Source organism: Podarcis gaigeae (assembly GCF_964106915.1).
Source record: "Podarcis gaigeae genome assembly, chromosome: 16".
In the NCBI taxonomy this organism is placed as follows: domain Eukaryota; kingdom Metazoa; phylum Chordata; class Lepidosauria; order Squamata; family Lacertidae; genus Podarcis; species Podarcis gaigeae.
In genome coordinates, this window is record NC_139693.1 from 36,281,384 (window position 1) to 36,293,964 (window position 12,581).

Sequence of the window (12,581 nt, forward strand, 5' to 3'; positions counted from 1 at the left end):
CTGGTTCTGCTGCCCTTGTGAATCCTGCCACCTGAGGTGATTGCCTTGTCTTGCCTGATCGGTGGGCTCGCCCTGCTCACCAGTCTAGCTTCATACCCTCTCTGGGTGCATTTGCCTGGCTAGAATGTGAACCTGAACTATGATGCTTCCTGATTTTGGAAGTTCACCTCTCACAGCGCACCAGTTCCCAGCACTCTTAACAAACTACAGCTCCCAGGATGATTTTTGGCAGGGTGTTTGTGATGGGACATGCTTAAAATGGGTGCTGTGCCCGAAGAAATAGAGCTTAGTGTACAGGATTGGAAGCAGGCTGGTAAGGGAAGCTGTCTATCCTTTTTTTGAGACTTTCCACCTCAAAAGCCTCACTTGATGCCACCTGGGAAGGATAGCAGCCCTGCTGTGTCCTTTCCCTCTATTATCCTGGTTCTTCTTCTTCTTTTTACGTTGTGAAGTGTTTTGGGGCTTTTAAACATATTTTGATATTTGCCATCTAGAGAGAGATTTGAAATCACCTTTATGTAAATCCTGTACTCTGCTGAGCAAAGAGATGGGCATGACTTTTTTATTTTATTTTTTTGGCTTTTCAGGTGCTCAATGTGACGCTCCCTCAGCACTTTCCTTGATTATCAAAGTTGCACTGCAGCCACTTTTCCACAGCTCCTTCTAAATTTCTAAATTTCAAGGAAACATTGGGGCGGGAGTGGCGGTAGCAGCAGGCGAGTGGTGGGAGGGAGATAAAGCATAGAAGAAAAGAATGGACCTAAGCAAAATTTCCAAAATGCTTTTTCTAGTTTCCTTATTTCCTTTCCCTCCACTTCTCTTCCCCACCCCATTAGTTTACTGGCACCTCTTGTAACAAAGGCCGTTGCATTAAACCTCCAAACAGCTTTGTCCAGTGATAAATCACACTCTATCAAGGTGACTGGTGCAAATTGCTGGGAAGAGTCTAACCTTGGTCTACCTGAAAGCAGGCCAGTTGTTGTTCGGAGGTACCCTTAAGTACTGGGATGCTAGAGGCAGGATGCCAGAAAGCTGGGAAGAGATAAATATCTCAGTGGCAGAGCTCCTGCTCAGCAAGCAGAAGGTTTCGGCTTCAGCCCTTGGCCTTTCCAGTTCAGAGGCAAAGGGAAAGGTCCTCAGATTGAAAACCTGGAGGAGTCTGCAGCTGTTCACAGTAACTAACACCAGCAGTCAATCGGTTACAAAGCTAGATTCAAAAGGCTGTAGCAAAGATAGCACAAATTTAGCATCACTCACTGGTCTGCTTGTTGCATGCAAACAAAAGCACCTTACCAAACAGTTGTGCAATAGATTGCACAAGCATTATGAGCTGGAGACATGGCATCTCCCTTGCCATCCCAACTGTTTGCTTAATTAGGGTTTCTAAAGCCCTAATTAAACATTTTAGCCCAGCCCGATTTGGGGCTGAATTCAGGTGTGTGGTTGCTGGGTTGGATCAACCAAATCCAGGGGCTGGGGTCAGAGACCTGGGTCCCAGGCAGGGCCGGATTTAGGTTTGATGAGGCCCTAAGCTACTGACGCAGAGGGACGCAGGTGGCGCTGTGGGTTAAAGCCTCAGCGCCTAGGACTTGCCGATCGAAAGGTCGGCGGTTCGAATCCCTGTGGCGGGGTGCGCTCCCGCTGCTCGGTCCCAGCGCCTGCCAACCTAGCAGTTCGAAAGCACCTCCGGGTGCAAGTAGATAAATAGGGACCGCTTACCAGCGGGAAGGTAAACGGCGTTTCCGTGTGCGGCTCTGGCTCGCCAGAGCAGCGATGTCACGCTGGCCACGTGACCCAGAAGTGTCTCCGGACAGCGCTGGCCCCTGGCCTCTTGAGTGAGATGGGCGCACAACCCCAGAGTCTGTCAAGACTGGCCCGTACGGGCAGGGGTACCTTTACCTTTACCTTTAAGCTACTGAAGGTAATGGGGCCCTTTATATGTCCCTTTATATGCTCTTTATATGTTCTCATCCTGGGGCAAAGTTCTCAACTCAAGGTTAACTCTTCCAGTTAGCGGAGTTTGTAACCTGAGGAGTTTATAACCTGAGGCATTTATAACTCGAGGTACCACTCTGTGTGTGTGTGTGTGTGTGTGTGTGTGTGTGTGTGAGCAAACCAGTGACATTTTTGGGAGTAGGCTAGCAGGCAGGGCCCATTACTTACATCATAGGAGCCTACAGAACACAAAACACTGTTGCTGCATGTAGGTTTTGTTTTATTTGTTTTTTATTTTATATTTTGGAAATGTACATCCAGTTTTTCCCCCTTTAATTTTTTTGGGGGCCCCCAAGAGAGTGGAGCCCTAAGCTATAGCTTGTTTTGCTTATACGTAAATCCAGCACTGGTCCAGGGTGGGGGGCAGGCACTCTGCACAGCATCCTCTGTCCCTATGAGATTCCCTCATCAAGTCCCAGATATGTGCTGTCATTTTGCGTTTCAGCCAATGAGAGGTCAACCTCATGTATGGCATCTCAGACTCTTCCTCCACTTCTGTTCATACCAGTTTGTCTTGGAGAAAAAGAAGGTTTCAAAGGGCTATGTGCAGTACCAGCTTCTGAGGGACCAGCCTCCTTTTCACGACACACTGTAAGTCTCCTGGGCATGGACTTAATTAAACAGCCTGAGATCTAGAACTTCTCAGGCCTTAAGAATGCAATAATCATTTTCTCTTTAGGGGAACAAGTGGGAATCCTGCCTGGTCTATCAACCTACTGAGCTCATGAAGGCTCCCTGCTAGCCACAATATATGGAATGAAATGCAGCCCACAGAACTAGGTTTCAAATTTAGCACCTGTCACCTTCCCAGCTTTCAGCTTCAATCACAGGGAATTGGAACAGGATAAAAAAAATGCAGTGTGTGTTTGAAGGAGGCATATTAAACCAAAAGTAGTTAGGCTTTGTTAAGAGCTGGCTTCACATTATTCATTAAACAGAAATCATTATTTATTAAACAGAAATAGAAGGAAATGTCCACCAGCAATATGGCTTGTTCCTCCCCCCCCCTTCCCATACCTAAAAGCTGTTGACAGTACTGCTTGCCACTAGCCTGCCTTTAAAACCATCTACTCCAGAGGTTGAGGAACAGTTGACAATGTCTGTAATTGGACCTCCATGTGATTTCCCTCCCTTTCTTTCTGATGATAGCAATTGAGACCTTTTTGACCAGGGCTGCATTTCTCAAACAACTGAACAGTTAGCAAAGTCAGTTAAATAACGCAGAGAGAGTCCAGGGAGAAAAGAAATCCTAATAATATGTTAGTGAGCAAAGTGAACAAAAAGAGTGTGCAGTTTGAGGAGAAAGGAGCAACAGGGGATTTTCTTTCTTCCATCAGGCCTTGTAAATAGCAGGGAGAAAATCAAGTTACAGATAGGTAGCCGTGTTGGTCTGCCATAGTCAAAACAAAAAAAATTCCTTCCAGTAGCACCTTAAAGACCAACTAAGTCAGTTCTTGGTATGAGCTTTCGTGTGCATGCACACTTCTTCAGATACACTGAAACAGAAGTTTCCAGACCCTTCTATATAGTGAGAAGGTGGGGAGGGGTATTACTCAGAAGGGTGGTGGGAATGGGTGATTGGCAGATAGCTGTGATGAGCCTGTTGACGACTCTTAACGACTGCAATAGGTCTTACAGGAAGAAGCAAGGGGTGAAAAGGTGAAAAATGGCTTTGTCATGTATAATGAGATAAGAATCCAAGGTCTTTGTTCAGGCCAGGTTTCTCCATGGTTTTAAGTTTGGTGATAAGTTGTAATTCAGCAGCTTCTCTTTCCAGTCTATTTCTGAAATTCCTTTGTAGTAAAACAGCTACTTTGAGATCTTGTATAGAATGTCCTGGGAGATTGAAGTGTTCTCCTACTGGTTTCTCTGTCTTGTGATTCCTGATGTCCGATTTATGTCCGTTTATTCTTTGGCGTAAGGTCTGGCCTTCAGTGCCAACAGTGTCCTTCAGCTCTCTATATTGGACAAACAGGCCAAACCTTACGCCAAAGAATAAACGGACATAAATCGGACATCAGGAATCACAAGCACTGCAACAGTTTAGCACAGCGCCCCAGCGGACACCTCAATTTGTGGGCTGGTCAAACAACCTCCATAGGCTGCTTCCAGCCCAATGGGCCTTAGGTTGTTGACCCCTGCCTTATAGTATCCCCCCCCCATGGACCAGTTTAATGTACCCATTGTAGGGCTCATTATACAGTGTTACCTCGAGTTACAAACGCTTCAGGTTACAAACTCCACTAACCTGGAAGAGTTACCTTGAGTTGAGAACTTTGCCCCAGGATGAGAATGGAAATCATATGCTGGCGGTGCAGCGGCAGCAAGAGGCCCAATTAGTGAAAGCACGCCTATAGTTAAAAGCAGTTTCAGGTTAAGAAAGGACCTCTGGAATGAATTAAGTTCATAACTAGAGGTACCACTGTATAGTACTGTTTTTGAAAATGATGGGCAACCAAAATATATTAAGTCATCTGCTGAGACCCCCATCAATTTTTACATGGTCCACAAAAGTTAGAGAACAACTGAACTAATTTAATGACCACATTTCTTTCTTAAGGAAATGAGTAAAATATGTATCATAGGGTGTTTTTCTGTTGTTACTTTTTTTTGGGGGGGGGGAGTGTTCTTTGTGGACGCATTGCTAAAGTAAACATTGCTTACCTGATATGTGCATTAGAAAATGGGGAGAGACATTGTGATAGGTTATGAAAACATTTTTGCCCCACCCTTCCTTGGAGGAGCTTAAAGGTAAAGGTAAAGGTACCCCTGCCCGTACGGGCCAGTCTTGACAGACTCTGGGGTTGTGCGCCCATCTCACTCAAGAGGCCAGGGGCCAGCGCTGTCCGGAGACACTTCCGGGTCACGTGGCCAGCGTGACAAAGCTGCATCTGGCGAGCCAGAGCTGCACACGGAAACGCTGTTTACCTTCCCGCTGGTAAGCGGTCCCTATTTATCTACTTGCACCCGGGGGTGCTTTCGAACTGCTAGGTTGGCAGGCGCTGGGACCGAGCAGCGGGAGCGCACCCCGCCGCAGGGATTCGAACCGCCGACCTTTCAATCGACAAGTCCTAGGCGCTGAGGCTTTAACCCACAGCGCCACCTGCGTCCCTTGCTTGGAGCTTGGCGTGATGCAAATGGTCCTCCTCCCCATTTTGTTCGCACAACAACCCTGTGAGGTAGGTTTGGCTGAGAGTGACTAGCCCAAAGTGAGTATTATGGTTAAACAGGGATTCAAATGTGGGTCTCTGTCATCCTAATCCAGAAGCCTACATAGGGTTGGTAGTGCTAATAAGCCTCAAATCTGCCCAGTGTCAGGGTTCCCAGAGTGTTCCGATACCAACTTAGGAATTTAGTGGCCCAGTGGAATGTAAACTTTTGTTTGATCCATGTAAACTTTTGGGCGCTAAATCAGTAGCACTATTTGCAGTCTAAGGTCTGTTTCCTTCCAAGGGACTATCAGAAGTCTGTTCTTCCCCGGCTAGTTGCTGGTTTTTATTTTCTCCCATAACCCGCTGTAAAAATGTAATGTACAGTTTTAAATCCTATCAAACTATCGTCCGTAAAAGAACCCAAGCTAAAGAACTGGAGAGCTGGGCAGCAAGGAGAAAGGAGAAAAGAACAATCCAAGGAGAACAGATTGAAAAAGTTGTGTGTAAATTTGAGTATCTACCTATAACATTCAGCAGGTGATGACAACAACAATGTTTCTGTGTATCTTGCTAAAGTATGAGAGAAATTGCAGATTTAAAGAGTGCTGCTCAGGATGGGGGAGGGCTGATAGACATTTACTTTGGAGGCATGCAAATATCGATAGCAACATTTCTTTTTGGGTGGGTGGGTGTGGGTGTGTTCCAGAGATGCCATACTGTGGGATTTCCCCAGCTTAGCACAAGATCCTTGCCCAAGAGTGGAAATCCATTGCACAATCTCTTGCACAGAGTCTAAAAATGCTCACATGCTTTGAAGATGCTTGAGGTATTGTGAAGACCTCTAGGTGACCCTCAGCCCCTTCCTGCACCAGGTCAGCAGGAGAAGACAAGTAGGAGATTCTACCAGCTGCCCACCTTGATACATATTTCTTTCTAAACTATATAGGAAGAAACTGTATTTCTTTCTTAACTGTTTCCAAAATAATTTTACTTCCATAAGGAGTTGCTGCAAATGTGTGCGACTCTGCTGTGTGGTGAAACCCAGAACTGCCTGTGGCTGCATCTCAATGAAGTATGAAGTACCTTCAGACCCTGGGCTAACTCTGCTGATCCAGACTGGCCACTGGAAATCCTCATGGGCAGGAGAGAGTATAAGAGAGCTTCCTGCTCCAGTTGAGCCTTGCTTCAGTGACAATCTCATCCTGAGCTCTGGCTTGTTCCACCTGAAAGCACCCTTGGTTACGCCTCAGTCCAGCTTGTCTTCCATCCTAGTGCCTGGTTTGTCCATCAATCTTGACTGCTCCTTTAGTCCTCCTTCCTCCTTCCCAGATCACCTTATGCTTCTACCAGCCCTGACATTGCTAGCCTACCATGGCTTCCCTCAACCTGGTGTCCTATAGATGCTGTTGGGCCATCCCTCTTGACCACTGGCTATGCTGGTTGGGACTGATGGGAGCTGTTGTTCAACACACGGTAGTGGCTGGTACCCCCTCGGACTGGTAGAGTGATAACAAGGGAGGCCAATAGTAAGTCAAGCCAGAGTCAATTATAGGCTTAACCAGAGGCAATATCGGGCAGAGCCAACTTATTCTAGTTTCCTTCCCATCCTCTTCCCTGCTGAATTCTACAAAAGCACTGAGGCTAAAGCACATCTGAGCAATCAGATGTTGGGGGTACTGCATTAGTTTTCCTGGTTATAAGCACTACTCTCTCGTTTTCTAGCGCTCCTGTCACTTTGCAGCACCTAATGCATTATGGAGCGCTGACATTTTTATTTCATGCCCACCAGCGGTCATGGTGCAACACAATGATGAATATCATAAGACAACATCACTCTTCCCTGTTTTTCACACATACATGCCTCTGTTTCCCCTTGATTCCGTGAAAACAGCAGGAAAGAACTGTATGCTGTGATAGTGCCCTAAAGTTCATCACTTTACTCCCAAGATTTTCCACTTCAAAGGGGGTTGCAAATAGTTTCTTTTCTGTTAGCAATTAACATGGAAATGAGCACTAAACTGTCACAAGACTCCCCTTGATTTCCAGAATTGGCATTTAGGTCATGTGGAAGCTCAAATATAACACAGAAATTAACAGGGAAATATTGGGGAAATGAAATGAGCTTCTGTGTGAATGGAGCCTCAGGAGGAGGAAAGGGAGGAAACCGCACGGACTGGTTGACATAGGAAGGAAGGAAGGTATGGGGTGGCAGAAAGCAGATCGAATACATCTGGAGAAAACCAGGTTGGGAAAGTCTGCTTTGGCAGTCTCAACTTGTGTTCTGGTCCTTCCCCACCCCCCATAAACCACTCTCCTTCAGCCTTTTCAAGGATATAACATTTCCTTGAGAATACCTCACCAATTCAACTAATCAGCTGGCTTTAGTTGATTAATCTGCTAAGAAAGCCAACTCAGCCTGCAACCTGAAAAAAAACATATATTCAATAATTTGCATCTGACAAGAGTGTAGCAATCCAGTGCTATTAAGCACTTTGAAACCATCCATCATAACAGCTTGGTGGTGCTAAAGAAATAGATGAACACCGGTTTTATAAATTATTTCACATCTCTCTCTCTCCTCTCTCTCCCCACCTCTCTCTCTGTTCTCCACCCCCCACCCCACCCCAAGGCTGACTCCCCAGATGCAGAGTTTTTAAAAACTCAGCTCCTGCTAATGGGGAAGGAACACCCCCCTTAAAGTTAAGAGTGCAACAATTACCTGCTGATCTGCTTAGGAAATTCTCCTCTGTCAGCTTTCTTTTTGTCAAAGTTAGATGCTTCTGAGTTATATGGTGGAGAATGCTTCATTCGCTTTAATTTAAATAGACACACAAATAAACAGGAGAGTGTCTATTTCTGGACTAGGCAATTGGTTCTGGATTTGTGTGAGAGAGAGAGTGAAAGAGAGAGAGGGAGAGAGAATTTCGAACTTCCTTATGTGCTGCTTGGAGGAACACTATCCGCAGTTTGGGGAAAACAGAAAAACATAGTAAGTTGCCTTACAAACCAAGTCGGACAATTGACATATCAAGCTCAGCATTGTCTACATCAGGAGTAGCCAAGATGGTGCTCTCCACATTTGGCTGGACTACAGCTTCCTTCATTCCTGACCATTGGCCAGTCTGGCTGAGACTGATGGGAGTTGGAGTCAAACAACAACTCAAGGGCACCACATGACTGCTCCTGTTCTATCTGCACTCGCAGTGGCTCTTTGGGATTTCAGATCCAGCAGCCTATCCCAACCCTTCCTGGAGATGCCTGTGACTGAACCTGGAACCTCCTGCATGCAAATTGTGTTGAGATTTCCATTCCACCTTAATGAGCAGATGTGTGGAGCTGTTGCCTGTCACATGTCTGTTTACATTCCAGCACAGCTTGCTGGGGACTTCCGTTGTGTGTATAGCTTTTGCTTTTCCTGGTCTCTCTGAGAAGACGTAGAAAGAGAGAGATGACATGTTTCTTTGTCCTGATTTATGATTAATAAATCTGTAGTTGTAGTATGCTTTCACAAGCCTCACGCCTATTCTGTGTGCACAGTTCGATCTGCTGATAGTGTGCCCTGGCTTTGAAGCTCGGGTCACTGATTTACGTTGGAGCAGAGGGGATGGGTCTTCACAGTGGGATGGCTGCAAGGAGATGGCCCAGCCAGGGCTAGCCAGCTTGCCTCCTTGCCCTCTGCATGTCGACAAAGTGTGCTCTACCACCGTTGCTCTTCCCCATCTTCAGTGGGAGAAATGTTTTCCAGTTTAAAGGGTCTTGCCTGATCCAGCAGCCGCTGGCTCTGGTTCTGTAAGGGAAGCTGTGGATTTTCTGAGACTTTCAGGACAGAGTCCTCCGACTCTCAGCAGTATGATGGGAAGTGGTAGCAAGTTGGCTCCTAATGCAGAGAGGCTTCTGGGAAAGCAGGTGAGCCCGGGTCACTGTTAAGGTCCATTCCCTCTCCCACTTACTCCCAGTCTATGGGCTCACTGCTCAAACCTGGCAGACCTGACCCTTCCTATAGACCTTCTTAGATAGACTACCTGGGGGCCTCAGGTTCACTGGAAAGCAGTTTGAAACCCACTGTGTGATTTGAAAAGCACCGTGCTTGGAAGGTGAGCCCTGCCTAGGCTCTCAGCAAGTGAAGAGAGGTCTGCTGTCAGGGACAGGGGGCAGCCATTATTAATAGACACAGAGAGATCTTCTTGGTGGAACCGAGCTTAGCAAGCAAGATTCGGCTCTTAGTCATGTTTTAGTGCCACTGTAAATATATTTTGGTCCACTTTTAAAAGGTTAGAGACATCATTTGGAGGTCTAGCACGTTTATAGCTAGTGAAGGCACACGTAAATCTAGGCACAAAGGAGCGATGGGGCTGTCAAGGGCGGAAGCCGAAGTTGGGGGGAGACAGTTGGCAGATCAAGCAGGGACATCAGTTACCTGCTGAGTCGTGTAACTTTTATTGCTGGAGGGGGTGCGGGGAGGGTAGTATTACCAACCTATTGATCAAAGAAATACTTTATGGGACTGGTTTTGTTGGAAAGCCACTTAGAGAAGCAAATGGGGGGAGGCGGCAAGGCTCTAGTCGCTCCCCCTGCCATCTAAGAGCCGACCAGCAAATCTGGCTGTCATATTTTCCGCTTCTTTCCTTGCTACTCCATGGGATTGGTCGTAGCTTAGCAGAAAAGCATCTGCCTTGCATGAGGAAGGTCCAAGATTCATTTCCCAGCATCTGCAGGGAGGGCTGAGAGAGACCGCGGTCTGAAACTCTGGAAAGCCAGCATGAACAACCTTGAGCTAGATGGGTTAGTGGTCTGACTCTGAATAAGGCAATTCCCTACATTCTGACTTGACTCAGCCCTTTATTCAGAATGATGAGGCCTGGAACCCTACTTTATTTTTAGGGAAAGAACCATGTCTCAGGGCACAAGCTTTGCATGTCAAAGGTACTGGGTTTAATCCCCAGCATTTCCAGGTAGGGCTGGGAAGGACCCCCATCTGGGAGCCTGGTGAGCTGCTGCCAGTACAAGATGGCCCAGTGGCCTGGCTCAGTGTAAGGAAGCTTCTGAGGTTCCTTGTCTGCCTTTGGTGTCAGAATGAATCACTTTGCCCTTGCCCAGTCTGGTTTTGGATATCAGTAGTGGCGCTGTGGGTTAAACCACAGAGCCTGGGACTTGCGAATCAGAAGGTTGGCGGTTCAAATCCCCATGATGGGGTGAGCTCCCATTGCTCGGTCCCAGCTCCTGCCCACCTAGCAGTTCGAAAGCACGTCAAAGTGCAAGTAGATAAATGGGTACCGCTCTGGAGGGAAGGTAAATGGCGTTTCTGTGCACTGCTCTGGTTCACCAGAAGCGGCTTAGTCATGCTGGCCACATGACCTAGAAGCTGCATGCCGGCTCCCTCGGCCAATAAAGCGAGATGACCACCGCAACCCCAAAGTCAGTCACAACTGGACCTAATGGTCAGGGGTCCCTTTACCTTTTAGGTCCAAATAACTTGATTTGTTTACTAGATGACTGAAGGTGTTGCTGGACTACAGCTCTCATCATCCCTGACCATTGACCATGCTGGCTGGAGCAGAAAGGAGTTAAAGTCCCACAATATCCAGAGGGCCGCAGGGTCCAGGATTAAGCCATGGTCTGGCTTAGAGTGATGTGCTGGCTGAGCCTGTACCTGACTCCAGCCACTTCCCTGGCCACTGCTTTGCACTGGGCTCTGGTTGATGGACCACTGGGCTCTAGTAAATATACACATAGATGTTTCAAGTCTGGAGACTGCCCATGCCTGCTTTAGGACACCCTTTGACTTGCTGTTCACCCACTGAAAATGCAGGCAATGCATATATAAGGAGAAGAAGTGTCAGTTACCAAACAGTGGAGAGTGAGCTGGTGGGAGTATAGAGGTTACAGCATTGGACTAGGGACCTGGGAGACCAGGAGTCAAATTCACACTCGGGTGACCTGGGTCCAGTTAATGCCTCTCGGCTTAACCTGTTTCATAGGGTTGTTGTGGGAATTCATTGGGGGCTGGGGGAAGAACCAGTGACATCACCTTGAGCTCCTTAGAGAAAAGTTGGAATATAAATGCAAGAAATAAAGTTAAGACAAAGAGCCAGTACAAAGTTATTGACCCAAGAAGGCATGTGGATCATGAAGATCCAATAGCTCAAGAAGCCTATTCAGCCCCTGAGAGATGCACATTTCAAGCCCACTAGTGGTGGTGGGGTGATAATCCTGTCACTTACTTTGACAACATCTTCTGCAGAGGACTTGCATTCCACGGATTCGGAGATGTCCGTCACAGCACTGTTCTCTTCAATCGACACCACTTTGATGGGGACCGCAACTGTCTTCCCTGTGAGGATCGCAGTGTTCAGGATCTCTGTGTCCTGCAGGGCAAACAACAGTGCAAAAGGATTGCTGCCATTGCTTTGTTTGAGCGGAGCCCTTGAGATAACGAGGAAACCTGAAATGAAATTCTACAGCTGCCTTGCCCATCCTGGTACTTTCTCAGTGCTGTTGGGCAACAGCCCCCACCACCATTGACTATTAGATCATGCTGCCCTAGGACATCTGGAAGGAACCAGGTAGGGGAAGGATCCTCTACATCAGCGGTTCTCAACCTGTGGGTCCCCAGATGTTGTTGGACTACAACTCCCATCATCCCTGAGCTCTGGCCTTGCTAGCTAGGGGTGATGGGAGTTGTAGTTCAACAACATCTGGGGACTCACAGATTGAGAAAGGCTGCTCTACACCTTCCAGACTTAACCAGTGTATATGTATTGTATCTCTATAATGTTCTTGTGTGCACTATGGATTTATGGAGCTTGTTGCCACAGGGCTGGCTCCCTAGCTTAGACGACTTTAAAGGGGATTTTTTTTTTGGAGGGGGGAAATGAACGAATTCCTATGCCCCACAAATAACCCAGAGGTGCATTTTAAATAAAAGCACACATTCAACTCAGGTAAAAACACCAGGCAGGCCCCACAAATAACCCAGAGATGCTTTTTAAATAAAAGGACACATTCTACTCATGTAAAAACATCCTGATTCCTGGACCGTCTGTGGGCTGGATTGAGATGGTGATTGGGCCACATCTGGCCCCCGGGCCTTAGGTTGCCTACCCCTGGTCTTGGTTATCCTCAGAAATTCTAGGAAGCACCATGGACAGCTACAGATAGGTAGCCGTGTTGGTCTGCCATAGTCAAAACAAAAAATTCCTTCCAGTAGCACCTTAAAGACCAACTAAGTTAGTTCTAGGTATGAGCTTTCGTGTGCATGCACACTTCTTGGACACCATGGACAGCGCCGCTTTAAGGGAGGAATGGGGAAATTTTTGGCCTTTTAGATGTTGGATTCCAGCTCCCACCAGCCTCAGCCAGCATGAGCAATGGTCAGGAATGACAGGAGTTGCAGTCCACAACATCTTGAGGGCTACCACTTTGGCCACCCTGGAC

General features: G+C 47.1%; 1 protein-coding gene across 2 annotated transcripts in view; it reads right to left on the bottom strand.

Moving 5' to 3' along the window:
• The window catches only part of LOC310833894 (transmembrane protein 132C-like), a 251,125-nt gene that overhangs the window by 21,344 nt on the left and 217,200 nt on the right, over window positions 1-12,581 (bottom strand). For both annotated transcript variants that reach the window (XM_083717000.1, XM_083717001.1), the window contains exon 5: window positions 11,369-11,512. In XM_083717000.1, coding sequence (XP_083573126.1) covers window positions 11,369-11,512 — 144 coding nt within the window. The remainder of the gene's footprint in view (window positions 1-11,368; window positions 11,513-12,581) is intronic.